The following is a 23,933-nucleotide window of genomic DNA, read 5'->3' as shown; positions in this document are numbered from 1 at the left end:
ATTTTTCATTGAGTTTTTTTTTTGCTGGAGAAGAACTCCTGTGGGGGCAATCCATGTGTGTGTATGAACTTTCATTTTTGATACTTTCAATAAAAGTGGGCTACCATGCCCTTAAAGTGAACTCACTGAAAATGCATCTACCACTGAGCTAGACATCCCCAAATATTACAAGTGGTGGAGAATGCAGGCACACAGACGGTGGAAATCCGGGTCTCTGCTCCAGCAGTGAGTTTGTCAAGGAACTGTCAGTGGCTGTGTGTGGAAGGGTAGCCAGGCAATGAGCATTGCGTGCAGGTAGTGCACCTGTGAGAATTTTTTTCTACTGCTGTGAACTGTGTAACAAGCTGCTGTGCTTGTGACTGCAAGGATAAGGCGGTCAAAACACAAGAAGTTCATGTTAAATCAAGTTGAAAGGAAAGTGTCGGCTGTTCCGCGTCCTTTGTCCCTGGCTGCAGAGTTGGAAGTTGACATAGTGGCGTCTAACTTCATACAGCCAATGCTGCCTACAGAGGAGGCTGAATGTTTCCTAATGGAGTTTGAACGAGTTGCAGCATGGAGGGCATGGCCTAGAGACCAGTGGCCAGAGTTGCTGCAACCCTTGCTGCGAATCGGTTCCGGGTATCCTACCAACAGATGGGTCCAAGCCGAGATGATTATGACCAGTATAAAGCTGAGATTCTGCTTGGGGAAATGTTCCGGTGTGAATGGGAACGCCAGCAACGCTCTAGCAAAGGGAGGTCATCACCCGTAGCAATGGGAGATGCATCACTGGGACAACAAAGCATCAGTCAAGCAATGGCTCAGGAGAGCATGAGTATGCATCACTGTACCAGCCCTGGGTTTTCTGCAAGCGTATTGCTGGTCACCTCTGGCAACAGTGGCAAGAAGTCTGTGTGGCCTTCAGGGTGTACCAATGAGCATGAGGAAGGTAAAGAGGTGTATTGTGGCCGCTTATGTGAAGTGGCCAGCCCAGAAAGAAGGGCACAACAGTCTGCAACCTCCATGAGGTGTAGCCAGCCATCTTTGGCGTGCTGGTCTGCTGTTACCCCCTGCAGGTAACACAGGATCCCTGTTGCTAGGGGTATCGGTGGGTCCGGAAAGGCTGCAGTGTTGCTCCATAACCACATGGAAGAGTCAGCCTGTGGAGACACCACAGATGAGAGACAACACACTCAAATGAAGGCTTTGACACCGGCTACAAGAATTGGTAAGACTGTTGCAGTTTATGAGACAGAACCAAATGAAGTGGAAGTGTGTCCAACAGGGAGATCTGCAGTACAGGTGGACTTGCTGCAGTGTGCTACCCGGGGTAGTGGGGGGGTCACAGGGTAAAGCCCAACTGGCAGCAGGACTAAAGACTAAAAAGGACATGGGGACTCTGTATATACCTGGTGGAATCCAGCAGAATGCTGGAAGAGCTGTACTAGGGGTGACCAAAGAACTCTGTATACCATGTTCCCTAGTGACAGAGACAGGTGCTGCAGGGTTGCCCAGGGAAACCTCCCAGGAGCCCACAGTGTTGGAGCGGAGGGTTTCCCAGGTCAGCTGTGGAGCTGCTCAAGTGGGTAAGAGGCCACCCACAATGGCTACAGCTACGTCTAAGCGTCATGATGATCCTCTAAAGGTTGAGAAATCTATTTCTGCAAATGTCATATTTGAGAATAATGTTGGTAATGTGTTTACTAAAAAGGATGGGAGTAGGATGTCTCCCGTGACCACCAGAGGCAGAGCCGCAGGGTTGTCCATAGAAATCTCCAAGGATCTCCCTGTGTTGGAACTGGAGGTTGTCAAGGACCGCTCTGGCACTACTCTGGGGGAACAAGGGAGGACTGCACCCCACAGTGAGAGTGTGTGAGTGCAGACCACCTGCCTGGTATGTGACCAGATTGGTGAGCAATTTATTCACCCTGTTAAAGCTGGTAGTGTAAAGCTGGGTGTGATGGTAGCGCCACCAGAACAAACTGGTCAAAATAGTGTATTGCACCCTGCCTTGTGATGAAGCATCTTCCCAATGTGACATAAGTAAACCTATGCTTGTACAATGTGGTGCTTATAGAGATGACAAATGTACAGTATTGGGTAATGTGTCCCGGGTTCCTCTTGGAACAGGTGATGCAGCGATGCAGAATGCCTGTCAGGGAAGCATCAGGGACTGGGAAGCATGGTGCAAGGAAACAGTCACAACACTAAACAAAGTGACCATGAGTTACAAAGCTATGATGTGTAACAAAGATATGGACATAACACCTGCTATGCCCAACAGAGGGTGTTCTGTTCTCGCTACACGTTTGCCCCTGGTGTGTATGTAGCTCAACATACAGTTTAAACCTTGAATCCTACAATAACCAGACTGTCTGTAACTTTGGATCTTTATTACGATGAACAGGTGGTGGTCATATAAGATAGGATATGATATGTGCGGTGAAACTAGGAATAAACAGACAAGGAACATATATAAGAATTACATGAACATAACAAATGCTTACTAGGTATACAAATAAACAGTCTTTAGCATACCAGCGATGCTGCCCTAGGAGGATTAGAAATTCCTAAGAACATGCAGTACAGGCTTAGCTGGCTCCATTGCATACTGTTCTCCTCATGGTGAAGATGAAAGAGCTGCAATAGGAAGTGGGCTAGTTCTTAGTATGATGACAGGAATGACAGGAAATGCCTGTTGACCATAGAACACTACCCATCAATAGTCATTTGTTGAGAGTGGCTTCTAGTGGGCAATGTTTATATTGCAAGTCCAGAAGATGTTATTTTTTCTTTATAGGCCGAAGGCATGACACTCCCCGCCTGGTATCATCACATACCACTATTCCTCAGATGACAACAAAATTAGCTATATGGATAAGACAAGAAATAGCTCGAACAAGCGTCTTCCATTTTGAGAATCTGGTGAATCTGTTAGATTTAAGCTGGCAGTCTGAAGCTGCAATCTGAAATGTAGAGATCTCAGGACGGATGTCAGCATCTGAGTGTGGATCTACTAGTTCAATAGTGTCACTCTTAGGAACAGTCTGTTCTGCATTATACAAGAATGCAGGTCCTGTAAACCATGTTGTGTCTTTAAGGTTACATGCATCAACAGCTCTTGCAGCATGGTCTGCAGGATTATGGTCAGTAGGTACGTAGTACCATTGTGTTGGACAAGTGGATCTCCCAATCCTCAACACTCTGTTGTTGACGTAGACATAGAAATGCCTGGTCTCATTGTAGATGTAGCCTAGCACTACCTTGCTGTCAGTGTAGAGCTGGATATCCTTGAGGTCAATGTCCATCTCTGAGGTTATTAGTTCTGCTAGTTCAACGGCTAGTACTGCAGCACAAAGTTCTAGCCTAGGTACAGTGTGCTCAGGGTGTGGAGCTAGCTTTGCCTTGCCCATGACAAATCCTACATGGCATCGTGCTGTAGTGTCGACAGTTCTTAAGTAAGCCACAGCAGCTATTGCCTTGATAGAAGCATCACAGAATATGCAAAGGTTTTGGCTCTGTGTCTGTGTAGAAGGTAGGGGAGCATATGGGCGTGAAACATGGAGATCAGATAAGACTGATAGAGAGTTCTTCCACTCTACCCAAGAGTTCCTCTTATCGGGGGGTAGTAGGGGAATCCCAGTCGGATGTTTCATGAATCAAGTCTCTAAGTAGGAATTTACCTTGATTTGTAACAGGTGCCGCAAATCCTAATGGGTCATATAGGCTGTTGATTGTGGACAAGACACCTCTGCGAGTGAAAGACTTTTCTTCTCCGTTTATTTGGAAGGTAAAGGAATCAGATTTCAAGTCCCAAAGTAGATCTAGACTGCGCTGTACAGGTAAAGAGTCTGTACCTAGATCTAAGTCTCTTAGATCGTTAGAATGGTCTTGAGCAGGGAAATCTTCCATTACCTCTTTGCTGTTGGAAGCAATCTTGTGAAGCCTGAGATTAGAACAAGCGAGCATTTGCTGTGCTCTTTTAAGAAGACAGATTGCAGACTCACTGGAAGGTAAGGATTTCAAGCAGTCATAAAAGTCTTTCTCTACGAATTGTTTTACATCTGAGCCATACTCAAGTTCACCTTCGGCGGAATGTCTGAGTCCGTAGATAGCGACTGCAGGTGAAGGGCTATTGCCAAAGATGCGTGCCCTCATGCGATACTCTGAGATGTCTTTGGAAGGGTCATTGTCTCTGAGCCAAAGGAACCTTAGGAAGTTTCTGTCTTCCTCTCTGACCAGGAAGCAATGGAACATCTGTTGAATGTCGGCTACAAAGGCAATAGAATCTTTGCTGAAGCGTAAGAGCACTCCCAGGAGTTTGTTGTTGAGGTCTGGGCCTGTCAAGAGGACATCATTCAAGGAGACACCCTTGAATTTGGCAGTAGAGTCAAACACTACTCTGATTTGACCTGGCTTTTTAGGATGTACACTCCGAATATAGGGAGGTACCAACACTCTTCAGGGTCTTTAAGGGTGGGAGCTATCTCGGCATGACCGTTCTCAAAGATCTTCCCCATGAAAGAAAATAAATGTTCTCTCATCTCTGGCTTTCTTTGTAAATTACGTCTAAGGGAAGTGAAACATTGTAGCACTTGTTCTCTGTTATTGGGTAAGCGTTGTCTCTGTGATCTGAAGGGAAGAGGTGTGACCCAGCAGTTTGTGCCATCTTTGATTAGTCCTTGCTCCATTACTTCTAAGAAGAGTTTGTCCTCAATAGACATTGCCACACGATTGTCATCTTTAGTTCTTTGAAAGACTGTGCACCCTAAATGGTCTCGGTTGCTGTCACAGGCAAAGTTGTCACTAGTGGGACTTGTGAAGGGACAAGACAAGAGGGTGGTGTAGGGCGATTCCTTAACAAGGAAGTGGTTGTGGCATGACTGGAAAAGAGAGGGACGCCCATTCTCTAGGGCAGTGGTTCTCAACCTGGGGGTCGGGACCCCCTCAGGGGTCAAATGACGATTTGCCAGGGGTCACCTAATTCTGGGCTGTTCCTGAAGCACGCACTGCTCTCCCAGCCCCTTTTTTGCAGCCGCCCAGCTGAGCTGTTCCTGGAGCCCACGGCCACCCACTCAGCCTCTTCACAGCCGCCCATTCAGTTCACAGCATGGCTGGGGGGCAGAGACTAGAGGTCAGCTGGCGGGTGAGGTATGAAGTGGGTGGGGCTAGAGGAGACCCTATCTCCTGATTTCGGCATCGTTGTCACTAGATAGGAAAAAAGCTGCGCTAAATTAAAAGTCCAAAACAATTGACATCAAATGCAGATGAATGTTCTTTGGAATATAAAAGGTCATAACAACACCAGTGTGCATTCACAAAGTTATGAGCTATGAGTAAGCACTCAGTCCTGAGTGCGAAACGCGTCAGCTTACCTGTACTTTCTGCATGACAGTCTTGTTATTTTGATGATCCCATTTTTTCAATAAAGTGAAGTTTTTTGACTACATCCGGTGTGCGGCATCCAAATCCTCTCCTCCATTCAAGCCTGCATTCACAAAGTGCCCGACCACCGTAGCTGTAGATTAAGCTTACCGGACGGCAAGCTTTAAAGGGCAGGTGGCTTTAGCCTTTAAGCTTGCTGATGACCACAATAGGAGCCGCATTCAGATGGTGAAAAATCGTCCTCTTAGACTCACGTCCAGCATCCACATTAGCACATAGCCCAGAGGAGAGAAAGACTGACCATAGTGTAGTAAATTCCAAAAAGGTTTTAATATAAAGTATTGCACTTACAAATAGGAGGCGAAAATATCGCATGTAAAGAGCCGGCATACATAAAAACGGAGCCCGTCCTCCTACTCCGCTCGCGTGGTGATGTCACTAACGTGCCTTCACCAGACGCGTTTCGTCATCAGTAGACATTGTCAATGGGAATCGTTGTCACTGCTGCGAGACACCACAAAGTCGGAGACAAAGTGAAGCCAGACTCACAGTGAGTAACACTACCTGTGATTATAGTTGCCATTAAAATTCCCCACTCCAGTTTTCAGATCAGCAGATGACTTTGCTCAAGAGCACCTAAGTTCATCAGAACTCCCCCCAGCACTGCCACTCATCCCCAACTCCCTGCCAGCACTGCCACTCATCCCATTCCCCCCCACCAAGGAGTAAGAGAAGGAATAAAAATAGAGACTACATGGAAGGGAGAGGAAAAGGAACAAAGAAAAAGGGAGAGAGGAAAAAAGGGGAAGGAACAAAGAAAAAGGGAGAGAAAGAATAAGAGAACAAGAAAGATGCTAGAGAGGGTTGGGGGACAAGAAATTAGCATAGAGAGAGATAAAAGGGAAAGAAAGGAAAACGCAGAGATGTAATGTACCAGAAGGGGTTTTAATACTGTAAGAGTGGAAGGGACTCGGGGATCGCTAAATGTCTGTGGGTTAGGGGCGCAAATTACTTGTCTAGCTTTGAGTGCTGACAGCCCATGCTACGAAAATAATTTTACTGTTAGGGGTCCCCACAACTTGAGAAATATTATCAAGGGGTCACGGCACTAGTAAGGTTGAGAACCACTGCTCTAGGGTATTTGTGAGCATGCTGCTAACAGAGTTAGGTTTGCGCATGCTTCCTAGACAGACATCTCCTATGATGACCCATCCAAGGTCTAACCTATAAGCATAAGGAGCGTTGTTGGGACCATTAATTTGAGCTCTTGATTTGTGGACTCATAAGATATCTCTCCCAAGGAGTAGGATAATCTGAGCCTGAGGATCAAGTTCTGGTATCAGATGTGCTATGCGTTTCAAGTGTGGGTGATGAGCAGCCACATCTGGTGTAGGAATTTCAGATCTATGGTCGGGAATCTGGTTGCATTCGATAAGAGTTGGCAAAGATAAGTATGATGGTCCATCAATGGACGCGACTTGGTAGCCGGATGCTCTCCTCCCCGCCGTCTCCACTATTCCTGCACAAGGAGTAGGGGATGCTGGGGCCTTTAATGCCAAAGATGTCAAAGAAGGTTGAGCTGGCTAATGACTTGTTACTTTGGTCATCCAGAATTGCGTAAAGCTTAATTGCTTTGTCTTTTTGGCCTGCTGGGTAGACTCTGACTAGACAGATTTTGGAGCAAGACCTACCACCTATGACTCCCTTGCAGACCTCTACATTGTGAAGTGCATGGAGCTGTCCCAGGATGTAAACCTGTGTTGTGATCTGAGCTGTCACATTCTGTGCATTTTAAACTGACCTTACAGTCCTTGGCGAGGTGAGATGTGGAGGAGCAACACCTGTAGCAGATGTGGTTCTTCTTGAGAAAGGCCTTGCGGTCCTGCAGGGTTTTCTCTCTGAAGGCTCTGCATTTTAAGAGAGGATGTGGCTTCCGATGCAAGGAACACTGCTTACCAAGATGACCTTTGTCTCTGAGTTAGAGAAACTGGCAGACCTGTGAAAAGAATCTTCCTTGTAAGTCCCCCTCGGATTTAGCTACTTGAAGTTCCATTAACAAGTCACTTAGCTCCCTAAGTTTCTGGTAGACTTTGTTAGGTATTCTGAGGAAGTTATCAAGTCTTTTGAATAGTGTACTTTCTACTGCTTCTGCTGAACCATAACACTCATCAAGTCTGTCCCAAATCATTTTAAAACCAGTATCTGGGTAGTTTATATTTATTGTCCTGATTCGCCTAGTATGCTTGGCAGACTCGTTTCCAAGCCATTTGATCAGGAGGTTTATCTCTTCACTGCAAGACAGATCTAAGTCTCTAATGGCATTTTGAAAGGAAAACCGCCAGGCTCTGTAGCTTTCAGGGCAGTCATTAAACTTTTCAAGTCCTTTGGTGACTAACTCAGGTCGTGCAAAGAACCTTGCAAAGTCTACGGTGGCTTGGTTAGCCTGCTGTGTGTTGCCATGATGAGATGGCTGTGTGTAGTCATACGTTTTGAGGGTGTCAAACTGACCTCTGTAGTACCGTTCTGACTTGGACGTTAGTTCTGGAGGACGATTATGCCGCGTACACACACGAGCTATTGGCTACTGGCTATGAACTTCCTTGTTTAGTCCGGTCGCACGTCATCACGTACGAATCCGTCGGACTTTGGTTGATCGTGTGTAGGCAAGTCCGTTCATTTGGAAAGTCCGTCAAAGTCCGCAGCACCAAGTCTGCTGTAAAGTCCGCTCGTGTGTATGCGGCATTAAAAGGCTCTGTTATCTCACGTTTAGGGAGTCTTTCGTAGGAGGCATCACTTTGCATGGATTTCTCCTGCTTGCAGGCTTGAGACTTGTCGTTGACTTGCGGCGGTATCGTGTAGTGTCTTTGGCTTGTCTCTTTGACGTCATCTTTGTCACTGCTTGGCTTAAAATGTTGATTGATGTAATCTGAAGTTTGTTGAAGAGAATCTTGAGTTTCAGCTTCTGGGTCGAGAATATTGCTGCGCCTGCTGCATTCACTTCTCGGGTATACAGCTAATTCTAAGGCCTCGGCTTCGGCTATGGTGGCTGCTGCTTCCTTCTCTACAGTGAGTTTCTCTAGGGTCACTTCTAGGAGGGCTTCCTCGTCCTCTAACCGTAACTGTTGCTGCACTTTCTCAGCCTTTAGTCTCACTTTCTCCTTTTTTAATCTGCATTTCTTGCTCAGCAAGGGCTGCTCAGGCCTTGGCGGCTTCAGCTTTTGCACGTGCGATAGCATTGCTTGCGGAGGAAGATCTAGAGGAGCCGAAAACTTGGGACCTTGTCTTGAGTGAGGATGCCTGGCTATGTGACATGTTGCTTGCAGGAATGCTTGACTGTGTAGAGACTGCTGTTTTGCCGTATGCAGGTGACTTCGCTGACAGGATGGCAGGCCTCTGTGTAGTCACTGTCCTAAATCCCACTTGCTGGATAGGCGCTGTTTCACTGTTCTGTTCTCGCTACACGTTTGCCCCTGGCGTGTATGTAGCTCAACATCCAATTTAAACCTTGAATCCTACAATAACCAGTCTGTAACTTTGGATCTTTATTATGATGAACAGGTGGTGGTTATATAAGATAGGATATGATATGCGCCCTTGTACATACTTGTTTTTCGCCAGAGGGTGATCGCAGAGCCTCCCCTTCAATGGGTCTGCATTTGAAACAAGGGGGTGGTGGGGTAATGGTGAAGGGGCATGGCTTAAGGCAGGTGGAGCTGTGACGCTGAGGACGCCAAGCAGGCTCACACCTGAGGCTTTTTAAAACGGACGCTTGCTCATTATCAGAAGATCTCTATAAGAGCAACTGAAGAGATGGAAGTCTGACACACAGGACACAGGAGCGCTGGGGCATGTAATGGATGTATACAGGCATTTCCAGTACAGGAAATACATTGTTACTCAGCACCAAGCTGATCTTTATAGCGACATTGTATTGCTAGACTATTGCTTAGCAAGTAGTGCATTTACTTATTGCCTCTGCTTTTGTGCTTAGAACAATGGCTTCCAAAAGAGATATCACAAAGCTACCAAAAGTTCCACCCCCAGGTAATAGGAACTCCAGTCATGCCTCCACACTGTCATCCTCTCCTGAAATACCAGATATGGCAAGCCAGGGTGAGTCATTGGAACCAATTGGTGGTGCAACTGCTTCTTACACTTCAGCCCCTGTATACGTGACTGAAGATGCATTTTTCTCCTCCCTGCAGGGCCTAGAAGAAAGATTAGCGGCTTTAATCGCATCCTCCATCCAAAAGGATTGGAAGCGTGCTAGATCCCCCTCCCCCACCTCAGACCCTTTACCAAGGGAACAGTGGGTACAGGGTGAGGTGTTACCCTTAGGCGATCAGGAGGAAAAACAAACCGATTATTCCTCTGCGGAGGAAACAACAGTAGATGAACCCTTTTCAGCCTCGCAACCTGAGAAATTGCTGGTACAGTCTCTTACGGAGATGGTTCGTTCTACTTTCATGCTACCCCTAACGGATGAAAGTTCGGTTTCTTCCTTGGGTTCCTTAAAACCTTTACAGCCTTTTTCATGCATTTCCTTTCCATGCATTACTAGAAAAGCTTATTTATGCTGAATGGGATCACCCGGATAAGCATTTTCACCCTTCAAAGAGATTCTCAGTTCTCTATCCCATGGAGGAGAAATTCACCAAAAAATTGAATGTACCAGCAGTTGCCGCTGCGATTTCCAGTGTGAATAAAAGTTTAATTTTCCAGTAGACAATGCGCAAATGCTTAAGGATCCAAGGGATAAAAGGTTGGAATTCCTGTTAAAATCCTCTTTTTCCTCGGCAGGTGCCATTACTCAGCCTGCAGTCGCTGCAGTAGGCATCTGTCAGTCCCTAAAGGACCAGTTCAGACAGGCCCTTAAGGAGGTCCCTGCACAACAGGCCCGCGAGTTGGCCGAACTACCAAAGGCATTATGTTTTGCCATAGACAACATGATAGACTCTATTCACCAGCCTTGCGCTTTTGCTAGTACACATGCGTAGGATCATTTGGTTAAAAATTGGTCAGCCGAAGCACCATGCAAAAAGCTGACTGGCTTTCCTTTTCATGGGGACCGGCTTTTTGGGGATGATTTGGACAAATACATCCAAATGATTTCTAGTGGGAAGAGTACTCTTTTGCCAGTCAAAATAAAGTGTAAACATCCTTTATTTAAACAGACTTTTTCTCTTGCGCCAGGGGCATCCGCCTCTAGGCAGTGGCGACGGCCTCCGCCGTCAGACTCTAGAGGAAAACCTCAGGGTCAGGCACAAAAGAAGGCCTGGGGCCGGAAATCTGCAAAGCAGAATTCTAAAGCCTCATTATGAAGAGGCGCCAGAGTGGGGGGAAGACTTCTGCAATACTCAGAAGTCTGGCAAGAGGAAATTCAGGACAGATGGGTCATCTCCACGGTGTCTCTAGGATACAAACTAGAATTTCAGGAGTTTCCACCGTCTCGTTTTCTGAGATCAAACGTTCCCAAAGATTCAGGGAAAAGGCAATCTCTGTTTTGGGAATTATGCCCCGTACACACGGTCGGATTTTCCGATGGACTTTGTCCGATCGGAGCGTGTTGTCGGAAATTCCGACCGTGTGTGGGCGCCGTCGGACATTTTCCATCGGATTTTCCGACACACAAAGTTGGACAGCAGGAGATAAAATTTTCCGACAACAAAATCCGATCGCGTCAATTCCGACCGTGTGTGGCCTGTTCCGACGCACAAAGTGCCACGCATGCTCAGAAGAAATTCCGACACGGGACAGCTCCTTCTGGTAAACGTAGCGTTCGGAATGGATACAGCACTTTCGTCACGCTGCAATGTTCAAAATGGTTTAATACAGCGCACTCTCTTCTTCTTTATAATGTGACAAGAATTAAGTCGTTTTGATGCTCATATTCACACACACTTCTCACAAACTTCTTTCGTTATATTTATCGGGATTCCCTCAATATATTTAGATTTCTCACATCTGACAAAATTTTTTGTTATTTTTGGACTTTAATGTCGATTCTTTTTTTGTTTCTCTTTTTTTTTTTTTTTTTTTTTTTTTTTGTGATTTTGATTTGTACTCCCGAAAATGTTTGTGTGTATTTTTGGTGACAAGTTCCCACAACTCCACTAATATGTTGTTCTATTTAATCTGTAGGAGATTGTTTGGTGTTGTTGTCCCTTGTTAATTTCACATTGTACTTTAGAAATGTACCTGAATCCTCACCAACAAACTGTCCTTTTTGGATGAAAACACACACAGGAGAGTAGAATTTCCCTAAAAAATTTTTATTAAGGGCTCACAACTAAACAAAGAGGGAGGCAATGCTGTAGAAACTGCAGAAGTGGGTGAAGCCTTGGACCCCCAGGGCACACATCAATTATTTCAAAGCAAAATTGGTGGCCTGAGGAGTCCTTATCTAAGGGAGGGCAGTCTGGTCCAGAAGTCCCAGAGATCCGGAAAGCAGCAGATGACATCTGTGTCCCCAGGCTGTGGTCATACAAGAGACTGCAGATTCTGTCAGACCAGACTGAACCCAGGGCCATCACTCTTTGGTCTTCCCTCCACGCTTCCTTCCAGGCTTTGGCTGTGGTGGTCTAGTTGTGGCAGCAGGAGGAGGAGGAGGAGGATCGTCCCTCTCCATGACATCCGTCTTGTGTGTCAGTTCCCCACTCAACCCCTTACGTAGGACTTTATAAATCAGGTCCTCAGAGATCTTGCGTTGGCCCTCCTGCATGCCCTGCAATTTTGTGGCAGCCATGCAGGCAAAGGCCTCTTCAGGACTGGGGAAGGCTCTGAGGGACGCCGAAGCCTCCTGGATCAGCCTGTATGCTGAATCCTGCACGGGACTCGGAGTGGCCTTCCTGGCCCTTTTGTATGGAAGGCGGAGGGGAGGAACCTGAGACTCAGTCAGGCTGCGACTGGTCCCAGGCTTCTCCTGGCTGCAACTTAGCCCCGCCTCCTCCTGGCTGCCACTAATCCCCGCCTCCTCCTGGCTGCCACATTCCACAACCTCCTCCTGGCTGAGGTCTTCCTGTGTATGAAAAAGGGACATAGTTTTAGTTTTTTATTCATCAATCACACACAATTTTCACCTCCTGACTGCTGCAAATTGAATGTTAACAAATATAACAGACTATCCTTCTGAGCCCAGCAGTTTTCATTCTTTTCCCAATTTTGGGTGCCCACTACTGTCTATTGATATGTAAAGCACTTTCAATTAGCAATTAGTGATCAATAATAACATCTAGTAAACATAATTTCTTTATTGCCCAGAAATCTGTAGAAGAATGCTATACCTGACTCCAGCTGGGTTCCTCCACTTCTTCCTGGCTGGAAGGCCCAGGTTGGACATCGGAAGCCTCAGCTGGGGTGGAAGGAAGAGTGGAGAGGGATTCCCTGACTTCAGAGTGGTCTGACAGAAATCGCAGTCTCTCATAGTACCACAACCTGGGGACATAAATGTCATCTGCTGCAGCTCCGGATCTCTGGGAATCTGTGACCTTCTTGCGCTTCCTCAGATACGTGCTCCTCAGGCCACCAATTTTAGCTTTCAAATAAGGGATGGTTGCTGTGGGGACCACCGGCTTCACCAACTCCAGCAGTTTCTCCAGCGCTGCCTGCCTCTTCTGTTTGTGATTATAGTGGGGGTGTCTCACTTGCCACAGACAGGGCAGCTCCCTGTACTTGTCTATGAACAGGGGCAGGAAATTGTGGTCGTTGAACCCATCCATTTTCTCTGTAAGACACAACACAAGACAAAGCCTAATGTCAGGCCAAACTCCCCTAATCTTGTTACAATATAGGCTTCCATTTCGAAGCAGTATAGGCCCAAGTTTAGATCCTACCTTCGTTAGCACGATCGGCGTCTCCGATGTTCCTTCCTCCGCTCACAGATCGTACGTAAGACGCGCGCGTTACGATTTATACACACTGCGCATGCGTATAACTCTGCCCGCCCCTGACGTTCTTTCTAGTCTATTCCCCGCCCCTTTTCGTTCGGCGCAGTGGGGGAAGAGCACATGGGGGATAGACAGCAGGATCGTGCTAATTGTAGCAACGAGGAGGAGGAGGAAAGGCTGGAGCCTGATACGTCCCGATCCAGAAGGAGATTAAAGGACTCAAATATGTCCTTTGGGGAGATGTTGGAGATGGTGGACATCCTGAAGAAGGCCGACTATGATGGAAAGTATGGGCCTTACCCCAACCCCAATGTCAGAAAGGCCAAGATCATGGCGAAAGTGGTCAGGAGTCTGCACCGGAAATTCGGGGTACGACGATCGAAAGATCAGCTCAGGAAGCGGTGGTCGGACCTGAAATTACGAGAACATGAGCAGTACAGAAAGATCCGGAGAGTGCTGCAAAAAAGTAAGTAGTTGTGCTGTGTTCCTATTCTTTATGTTTATGACGTTCGTGCTGCTCCATGTGCTTTTAGGAACTGTTGTACAGTTTAAAATGGCAACTTTCATGTTCATGGGCACATTATTCGTTCGGATCACACATTGTTATTTCGGACGATAAAATAACATTGTTTAGGCCATATGCATTTGGCCACCATTTTGACGCCCTATACTTGTCTTCAAAGAATTGGGTTGTGTAGATGGCTTTGTTACTAGAATGAAATGCAAACTAGATTGTGTGTAAGGAGAGGACACTGAGCAGCTGTTTTCACATCTTGACACTGGAGCACTAGTGTGGGACACAAGAACACCATTTTTATTAGGGGGGCCACACAGGTGCTCCAGTGTATACTATAGGGGGGGCTACATCTGTGAAGCTTTTACCAAACAGGTAAAGTATTGCAGCTTGACAAAGGGCAATAAAAAATATACATCTTGGAACTTGGCTAAAATAGACAATTGTACCCCACTTCCAAGCAATGTTTCATCTTTATAGTTCTGACATTAAATATCTGTGTGCTAATTATACCATTTTTGTTTTACATAGGGGAGAAAAGACTCGGAGGACACCCCTCATCCGAGGAGACCAGAGCCCCCCCCCCCTCTGGAAGAAGGGGAAATACCCCCAACACAAGATGAGCAGGAGGAAGAAGACGTGGTGGAACTAGTCACCACAACAGGTGAGTGTCTGCAACCACAGGCTCCGATAAGAGATGGATGGCGGCATTTTTTTGAAACCTAATTTATTTTGGGTTTCCTCTCTTTTTAGGTGATCGTGAGGTTGTGGATCCAGATCCTTTCACATCCGAAAGTGCCCAGATCCTGATCGGGGAGATCATGGGGTGTAATTTACAATTGGAAAACATCAAGCAAAACATCAATGATGTTATTCCAAAATATAAAAACATCATTGATGTTTTGGGGCGAGTTTAAAGCCCCTCCAAATCACTTTCTTCTTTTGTGTGCTACAATGTGCGAAATGTTTTTGTGATTTTTCCCAAAGCCAAATTTGGAGGATGCACACAGTGTGTCAACATGTGCTATCTGCCATCACGGGAGATCAATGGACGCCTTTTGGGGGTGCAACCCCTTCCTCAATAATAAAGTAGCTGTGAGGAAGGGCTTTCTCCCCCAAAACACGTCCCTTGATCCCCCGTGATGGCAGATAGCACATGTTGACATTGTGAAATTTGTGTGCATCTTCCAAATTTGGCTTTTCCAGGGGTGATTTCCCCCCATCTGAACGCAATATCAAACACAGTTCCTAAATACTCATGTCTGATATTGCCTTCAAGTTCTACCAAATGTGAACTTTGTAAGATCCAGATTTGTGTCTTTCTTGTTGGTTTTACACAGGCCTGTTTTCAATAGAATGCACATTTTGATTTTGGATAATGACACCACAAAAATTGTTATACAACAAACATGTTGGTTTGTCAGAAAAACCTTTGGTAAATGCACATGTGATTGTGCAGGTATTAAAAAGATTGTTCATCAAGAATGTGTGGATTATTGTCTCAACGCTACAACACTTTTGGGGTGATGTAATTGTTGTTTTATGAGAAAATGGGGGTTATTTCCTAAGGGGAAATCCACTTTGCACTACAAGTGCAGTTTCAGTGCAGTTGCAAGTACACTTGTAGTGAAAAGTGTCTTTGCATTTAGTAAATAACAGCCAACAGTGCTTTGTATAAGGTTACACAATCACGATATTTTCTGCACTCCACACATTTCTGTCAGGGTCAGCTAAAACAAACACAAGCAGTAAATGTCCACAAAGAAGAGCCTGGGGGGAGATGCCTGTCGAGAACTTGAGGTCCTGCAGACTTCTCCCTGTGGCCAAATACCGCAAGGTAGCGACCAACCTCTGCTCCGGAGTGATGGCTTGCCTCATGCAGGTATCCTGCCTGCTGATATAGGGGGTCAGCGAAGCCAACAAACGGTGAAACACGGGGTCCGTCATCCTGAGAAAGTTCCTGAAATCATCAGGATTATTCTCACGGATCTCACGGAGCAAAGGCATATGACAGAACTGGTCACGCTGAAGCAACCAATTCTTGGTCCATGAACTCCTCCCCACCCTGTTCATGGACTGGACTTGTGTCAAGGTCAGGACCCCAACACCAAGCCCCCGCACAGCACGAACTCTACGAGGAGTACGCATACGAAACATGGCTAGAAAACGGTCGGCTGCTCAGAACGAAGTAACAGAACGCACTGAAGAACAGCAAGGCCTGTGAAGAGCGACCTGAAAAACAGCAACGAGCAGGCAAGATCACACAGAAAACTCCGATACGAACTGACTGCACGCACTGAAGAGCAGATACAAACCCACAAGCACAAACTGAACGTCAGAAAACGATCTGAAAGCCACGAGTCTGAAAAAGCGCGAATCGTCTCTCACCAAACTTTTACTAACACGAGATTAGCAAAAGGAGCCCAAAGGGTGCCGCGCTTGGTTCTGAACCGGCCTTTTCTAGTCTCGTCGTACGTGGTGTACGTCACCGCGTTGTCGATCGGAAATTCCGACAACTTTGTACGACCGTGTGTAGGCAAAACAAGTTTGAGCCAACATTCGTCGGAAAAAATCCTAGGATTTTGTTGTCGGAATGTCCGAACAAAGTCCGACCGTGTGTACGCCCTATTAGACTGATTACTGGCTCAGGGGGTGATCATACAGATCCCCACAGAAGAGCAAGGTTTGGGGTTTTATTCAAACCTCTTTACGATACCAAAACCGAATGGTGATGTCAGGCCCATTCTAGATCTAAAGAATCTAAATCAGTTCCTGAAAATCTGCTCCTTTCGCATGGAGTTGATCAGGTCAGCAGTTTCTATCCTACAAGGAGGAGAACTTCTGGCTGTCTATCGACGTATCTGCATGTCCCTATATTTCCCGCTCTCCAGAGGTTTTTGCAGTTCGAAGTGAAACAGCAGCACTTTCAGTTTGTAGCCTTGCCCTTCGGACCAGCTACAGCACCCTGGGTGTTCACAAAAGTGCTGACCCCACCTCTAAGCAGGTTAGGGGCACAGGGCATAACAGTCTTGGTGTACCTAGACGATCTATTGCTAATAGACCACTTGGTGGCTCGTTTGGAGCAAAGTGTATGCATTACAACCAGTTATCTGGAAAGTCTGGGTTGGATTCTCAACCTAGAGAAGTCTTCCTTAAAACCGCTAAAAAAGCTGGAGTATTTGGGCCTGATCATAGACACAGCCCAGAAAAGGGTGTTCTTGCCTCCAGCAAAAATCAACTCCGTAAGAGAGCTGGTGCGGATGGTCAGGTCGAAAGGAGATCCCTCCATTCGCCTTTGCATGAGGTTGTTAGGAAAGATGGTGGCTTCATTCGAAGCGGTTCCCTATGCCCAGTTCTATTCCAGACTGTTGCAAAACAGTATCCTGTCTGCTTGGAACAAAAACGATTCAAGCTTTAGACTTGCCAATGCGGCTGTCTCCAAGGGTGTCCCAAAGCCTCCGTTGGTGGTTACTAACCCAGAATCTGCTAAAAGGAAAATCCTTCAGACCTGTTATCTGGAAAGTGGTAACGACAGATGCCAGCCTTTCAGGCTGGGGAGCAATACTAGAGAAGACAACTGTTCAGGGACAGTGGTCAAGAACCGAAAGAGCTTTGCCTATCAACATCCTAGAGATTCGGGCAGTGCGTCTGGCTCTGAAGGCCTGGACTTTAAGGTTATGGGATTGTCCTATCAGGATCCAATCCGACAATGCCACACTTGTAGACTATATTAATCACCAAGGGGGCACCAAGAGTCTTGCAGCGCAGACAGAGGTAAACTATATTCTAACTTGGGCAGAAAGGAATGTTCCGTGCCTATCGGCAGTCTTCATTCCCGGAGTAGAGAATTGTCAGGCGGACTACCTGAGTCGCCAGCAGTTATTCCCGGGGGAATGGTCTCTTCACCCCGACATTTTCCGGGCTGTTTGCTAAAGATGGGGGACTCTAGACGTAGATCTTCTAGCGTCCAGATTCAACATGAAGTTAGTCAACTTTGTGTCCAGGACAAGGGTTCCACTCGCATGTGAAACAGATGTATTGGTGACCCTGTGGGATCAGTTCTCACTGATTTATGCATTTCCCCCCCTACTTAGTTGTTGCCAGGACTTCTTTGCAGGATCAAGCTGGAAAGAAAGCCGGTAATTCTGGTAGCCCCAGCGTGTGGCCCAGAAGGTCCTGGTATGCAGAAATCGTAAAGATGGCAGTGGAGGATTCATGGTCCCTTCCACTACGGCCAGACCTGCTCTCACAGGTGCCGATATTCCATCCTACCTTACGAACGCTAAATTTAATGGCTTGGCTATTGAAACCCACATTCTGAAAAAATGGGGGCTTTCCGGGTCAGTTTTCTCTACCTTGATTAATGCAAGGAAGCCAGCTTCCAGAACTATATATTATAGAGTCTGGAGGGCTTAGGTTTCCTGGTGTGAATCCAAGGGTTGGGACCCTCGGAGATATATCATAGGCAGAATTCTTGCCTTTCTACAATTAGGGATAGAGATAAAGTTGGCCTTGAGAACTATTATGGGCCAAGTCTCAGCTTTATCGGTCTTATTTCAAAGACCGCTTACTGCACATTCTTTAGTCCGGGGTTTTATGCAAGGGGTGATGCGGATTAATCCGCCAGTTAAATCACCTTTGAGCCCTTGGGACTTGAACTTAGTTTTGTCAGTGTTACAAAAACAGCCATTTGAACCGATACAGCATATTCCCTTAGTCCTTCTGACAAGGAAGCTGGTGTTTTTGGTTGCTATATCCTCAGCAAGGAGAGTTTCAGAATTGGCTGCTCTTTCTTGTAAAGAGCCATACTTTATTATTCATGAGGACAGAGTGGTGTTGCGCCCTCATCCAGATTTTTTGCCAAAAGTTGTCTCAGGTTTTCACCTGAACCAAGATATTGTCCTGCCATCGTTTTTTCCAAAACCATGTTCCGGGGAAGAGAAGTCACTACATTGTCTTGATGTGGTGAGAGCGATCAAAGTGTATTTAAAGATGACTGCTGAGATTCGAAAGACTGATGTCTTATTCGTACTGCCAGAGGTTCCTAAGAAAGGACATGCAGCGTCGAAATCCACTGTCTCTAAGTGGATTCGGCAAGTTATAATTCAGACTTATGATTTAAGGGGTAAGATTCCACCTTTTCAAGTCAAAGCGCACTCTACCAGGGCGGTTAGTGCTTCTTGGGTAGTGCATCACTAGGCCTCCATGGCTCAGATCTGTAATGCCGCAACTTGGTTTTCAGTACATACATTCACCAAATTTTATCAGGTGGATGTAAGGAGGCATGAGGATATCGCCTTTGGGCGCAGTGTGCTGCAGGCAGCAGTATAGGTCCTCAAGTCTGGGGGTGCCCTACGGGTTGTCTCTCCCTCCTCTCAAATAGCATTGCTATGGGACGTCCCACATAGTAATTACTGTGGTGCTCTGTGTCCCATGATGTACGATAAAGAAAATAGAATTTTTATAATAGCTTACCTGTAAAAGTCTTTTCTTGGAGTACATAATGGGACACAGGTCCCTCCTCTCTTTCTAGGGTTTAAGTATATTGCTTTGCTACAAAAACTCCTGGTAGGAGTAGGGGTTATATAGGGAGTGAACTTCCTGTATTGGGTATACCAGTGTCCATCACCTGAAGGTGCCTATATACCGACATAGTAGTTACTATGGTGCTCTGTGTCCCATGATGTACTCCAAGAAAAGGATTTTACAGGTAAGCTGTTGTAAAAATCCAATTTTTCCCACAAATAGAGCTTTCTTTTGGTGGTATTTGATCACCTCTGCGGTTTTTATTTTTTGTGCTATAAACAAAAAAAGAGCGACAATTTTGAAAAAACTCAATATTTTTTACTGTTTGCTATAACAAATATCCCCCAAAAATTTATAAAAAAAAGTTTTTTTCCTTGGTTTAGGCTGATATGTATTCTTCTACATATTTTTGGTAAAAAAAATCGCAATAAGCGTATATTGATTGGTTTGCACTACATTTATAGCGTCTACAAAATAGGGGATAGTTTTATGGCATTTTTACTATTCATTTTTTTTATCAGTAATGGTGGCAATCTGAGATTTTTGACTGCGACATGGCGGACACATCGCACACTTTTGACACTATTTTGGGACCATTGTCATTTATACAGCGTTCAGTGCTATAAAAATGCACTGATTACTGTGTAAATGACACTGGCAGTGAAGGGGTTAACCACTAGGGGGCGATGAAAGGGTTAAGTGTGTCCTAGGGAGTGATTCTAACTGTGGGGGGGGGGAGTGGGCTTCAACACTCATGACAGCGATCACTGCTTTCGATGACAGAAAGCAGTGATCTCTGTCATGTCACTAGGCAGAACAGAGAAATGCCTTGTTTACAAAGGCATCTCCACCGTACTACCTCTCTGTGACACGATTGCAGGCACCTGGCAGACATCGAGTCCGCGGGACTCACGGTCACAGAGAACGCGGTGGGCGACCGCAGCACCGCTTCTTAAAGGGGACGTGCATGTACACCTTTTGCCCACCCGTGCCATTCTGCTGACGTATATCATCGTGCATCGGTTGGGAAGCGGTTAATGCATGCTAATATTCTTCTGGCTTTGGTAGCTGCAGCTTGCACTGCATGATATTGCTCAGTCTGTCTTCTAGGACCCCTAGATCATTTTCTATCCTGGAATCCCCTAGGAGTCCTATCCCTAAAGAGTAGCTTGCGTTTATGCAGGTCCTCTTGTAAAGTTTCTACAGTGCCCTGAAAAAGTATTCATACCACTTGAAATTTTCCACATTTTGTCATGTTACAACCAAATACGTAAATGTATTTTATTGGGATTTTATGTGATAGACCAACACAAAGTGGCACATAATTGTGAAGTGGAAGGAAAATGATAAATGGTTTTCAGTTTTTTTTTACAAATACCTGAAAAGTGTGGTGTGCATTTGTATTCATCCCCCTTTACTCTGATAACCCTAACTAAATTCTAGTGGAACCAATTGCCTTCAGAAGTCACCTGATTAGTCAATAGAGTCCACCTGTGTGTAATTTAATCTCAGTATAGATACAGCTGTTCTGTGAAGCCCTCAGAGGGTTGTTAGAGAACCTTAGTGAACAAACAACATCATGAAAGCCAAGGAACACACCAGACAGGTCAGGGATAAAGTTGTGGAGAAGTTTAAAGCAGGGTTAGGGTATAAAAAAAAATTATCCCAAGCTTTGAATATCTCACGGAGTACTGTTCAATCCATCATTTGAAAATGGAAAGAATATGGCACAACTGCAAACCTACTAAGACATGGCCATCCACCTAAACTAACAGGCTGGGCAAGGAGAGCATTAATCAGAGAAGCAGCCAAGAGACCCATGGTAACTCTGGGGGGGGCTGCAGAGATCCACAGCACAGGTGGGAGAATCTGTCCACAGGACAACTATTAGTTGTGCACTCCACAAATCTGGCCTTTATGGAAAAGTGGCAAGAAGAAAGCCATTGTTGAAAGAAAGCTATGAGAAGTCCTGTTTGCAGTTCGCGAGAAGCCATGTGGGGGGACACAGCAAACATGTGGAGGAAGGTGCTCTGGTCAGATGAGACCAAAATTGAACTTTTTGTGCCAAAAGCAAAATGCAATGGGGTCAATTTACTAAAGGCAAATTCACTTTGCACTACAAATGCACTGCAACCACGATGAAAGTGCACTTGGCAGTGCAGATGCTGTAGATCTGAGGGGAAGATCTGAAATGAGGGGAAGCTCTGCTGATTTTATCATCCAGTCATGTGCAAGCTAAAATGCTGTTTATTTTCATTGCATGTCCCTCTCAGATCTACAGCTACTTCACTTCCAAGTGCACTTGTAGTGCAAAGTGGATTTGCTTTTAGTAAATAACCCTCAATGTGTGGCAGAAAACGAACACTGCACATAACCCTGAACACACCATCCTCACCGTGAAACATCGTTCTTCAGCAGGGACAAGGAAGCTGGTCAGAGTTGATGGGAAGATGGATGGAGCCAAATACAGGACAAACTTAGAAGAAAACATGTTAGAGTCTCAAAAAGACTTAAGACCGGGGCGGAGGTTCATCTTCCAGCAGGACAATGACCCTAAACATACAGCAAGAGCTACAATGGAATGGTTTAGATCAAAGCATATTCATGTGTTAAAATGGCCCAGTCAAAGTCAGACTTTAATTAAGAATCTATGGCAAGACTTGAAAATTGCTGTTCACAGACACTCTCCATCAAATCTGACAGAACTTGAGCTATTTTGCAAAGGAGAATGGGCAAAAATGTCACTCCCTAGATGTGCAAAGCTGGTAGAGACATACCCAAAAAGACTTGTACCTGTAATTGCAGGGAAAGGTGGTTCTACAAAGTATTGACTCCGGGATGCTCAATACAAATGCATGCCACACATTTTTTACATGTTTATTTGTAAAAAAAAATTGAAAACCATTTATCATTTTCCTTCCATTTCACAATTATGTGCCACTTTGTTTTGGTCTATCACAGGGATATGCAAATAGCGGACCTCCAGCTGTTGCAGAACTACAAGTCCCATGAGGCATAGCAAGACTCTGACAGCCACAAGCATGACACCCAGAGGCAGAGGCATGATGTGACTTGTAGTTTTGCAACAGCTGGAGGTCCGCTAATTGCATATCCCTGGTCTGTCACATAAAATCCCAATAAAATGCATTTGTTTTTGGTTGTAACATGACAAAATGTGGAAAATTTCAAGGGATATGAATACTTTTTCAAGGTACTGTATATCCTGCTGTGTTATTTTTGTGTCGTCAGCAAACACTGAGATCAAGCTATTTATCCCATCCTCTATATCATTTATAATTAAATTGAATTGGTCCCAGGACAGAGCCTTAGGGTACCCCACTAACCTCTCTAGACATTTCTGAGTATACGTTATTTATCACCACCCTTTGGACACGCACGCCCATGTAGCCAGTTTCCTATACAAGAACAAACCTTATGGTCCATGCCGGCAGACTTCAGCTTGTAAATTAAGCGCTTGTGGGGGACTGTATCAAATGCCTTTGCAAAATCCAGATACACCACATTCACCGGCCTACCTTTGTCCAGATGGCAGCTCACTTCCTTGTAGAATGTTAATAGGTTGGTTTGGCAAGAGTGGCCTTTTGTAAACTCATGCTGATTACTGCTAATGATACTATTTTCATCAGCAAATTCTTGGATATGGTCCCTTATCATTCTCTCAAATAAATAGTTTACAAACTACTGATGTTAGACTAACAGACCTATAGTTCCCAGAAATATCTATATGCCCCTTTTTGAATATTGGTACCACGTGGACTTTTCGCCAATCAGCTGGTACCAATCCTGTCAGTATGCTGTCTGCAAAGATTAGGAATAGTGGTCTGGCTATAACCTGACTGAGTTCTTTAAGGACTTTCGGGTGTACATCATCTGGTCCTGGTGATTGATTTATGTTAAGTTTCTCTAATCCTTTCTGGACTCCGGCCTCTGTTAGCCACAAGGTTAGATCCTGTGGCGTGTTGCCAACAATACGGTCGTGGTTGTTATATCCATCCTTTTCCTGTGTGAAGACTGTCGTCTGTAACCACTTACCCTTCCTCGTCCTTTATGGAGCATATGTGTTCCGACCTCGCCTTTTTACCGTTAATATATTTAAAACATTTCTTCGGATGATTTTTACTCTTCTGTGCAATGTGTCTCTCATAGTCTTTTGTTAGCCACCCTAATTGCGTTCTTACACTTCTTATTGCATTCCTTGTAGTGTTGGAATGCTGACAATGACCCCTCAGCTTTGTACTTTTTAAAGGCCATTTTTTGTCCTTAATATGACATTTTACGTTTTGGTTTAGCCACCCAGGTTTAATAATTTTCAATAATTTGGTCCCACTTAATATCATGCAGCATTGAGCGCAGTTTAGAAAATTTGTCTCTTTTGAAATTTAGTGTTTTTGTACTCCCCTCGTGCCTTCCTTTCCTATGATTTATGTGGAATGTAATAATTCTGTGGTCGCTAGTTCCCAAGTTGTCCCATATTTCCACATCTGCAATCAGATCCGTATTATTTGTAATTAATAGATCTAACAATGCATTATTTCTAGTCGGGGAATCCACCAATTTGGACATGACGTTCTCCTGTAGAACATTTAGGAAATGGCGGGCCTTGAATGGGTGGGCTGTCCCTT

At 45.3% G+C, this 23,933-nt stretch overlaps 1 protein-coding gene across 2 annotated transcripts in view; it reads left to right on the top strand.

The window, feature by feature from the left end:
• Window positions 1–23,933, top strand: part of RIOX1 (ribosomal oxygenase 1) — a 345,989-nt gene that overhangs the window by 138,276 nt on the left and 183,780 nt on the right. The window contains exon 11 of one of the 2 annotated variants that reach the window (XM_073627656.1): window positions 14,296–14,506. The exons of the other annotated variant lie outside the window; for it this stretch is intronic. Within the exon in view, the coding sequence (XP_073483757.1) occupies window positions 14,296–14,490 (195 nt within the window). The 3' untranslated portion in view covers window positions 14,491–14,506. Of the gene's footprint in view, window positions 1–14,295; window positions 14,507–23,933 lie in introns of those variants that run through there. 2 annotated transcript variants of the gene reach the window in all.

Source organism: Aquarana catesbeiana, linkage group LG04, assembly GCF_042186555.1.
Source record: "Aquarana catesbeiana isolate 2022-GZ linkage group LG04, ASM4218655v1, whole genome shotgun sequence".
NCBI lineage: Eukaryota > Metazoa > Chordata > Amphibia > Anura > Ranidae > Aquarana > Aquarana catesbeiana.
This window is presented reverse-complemented; position numbering and strand designations above follow the sequence as displayed.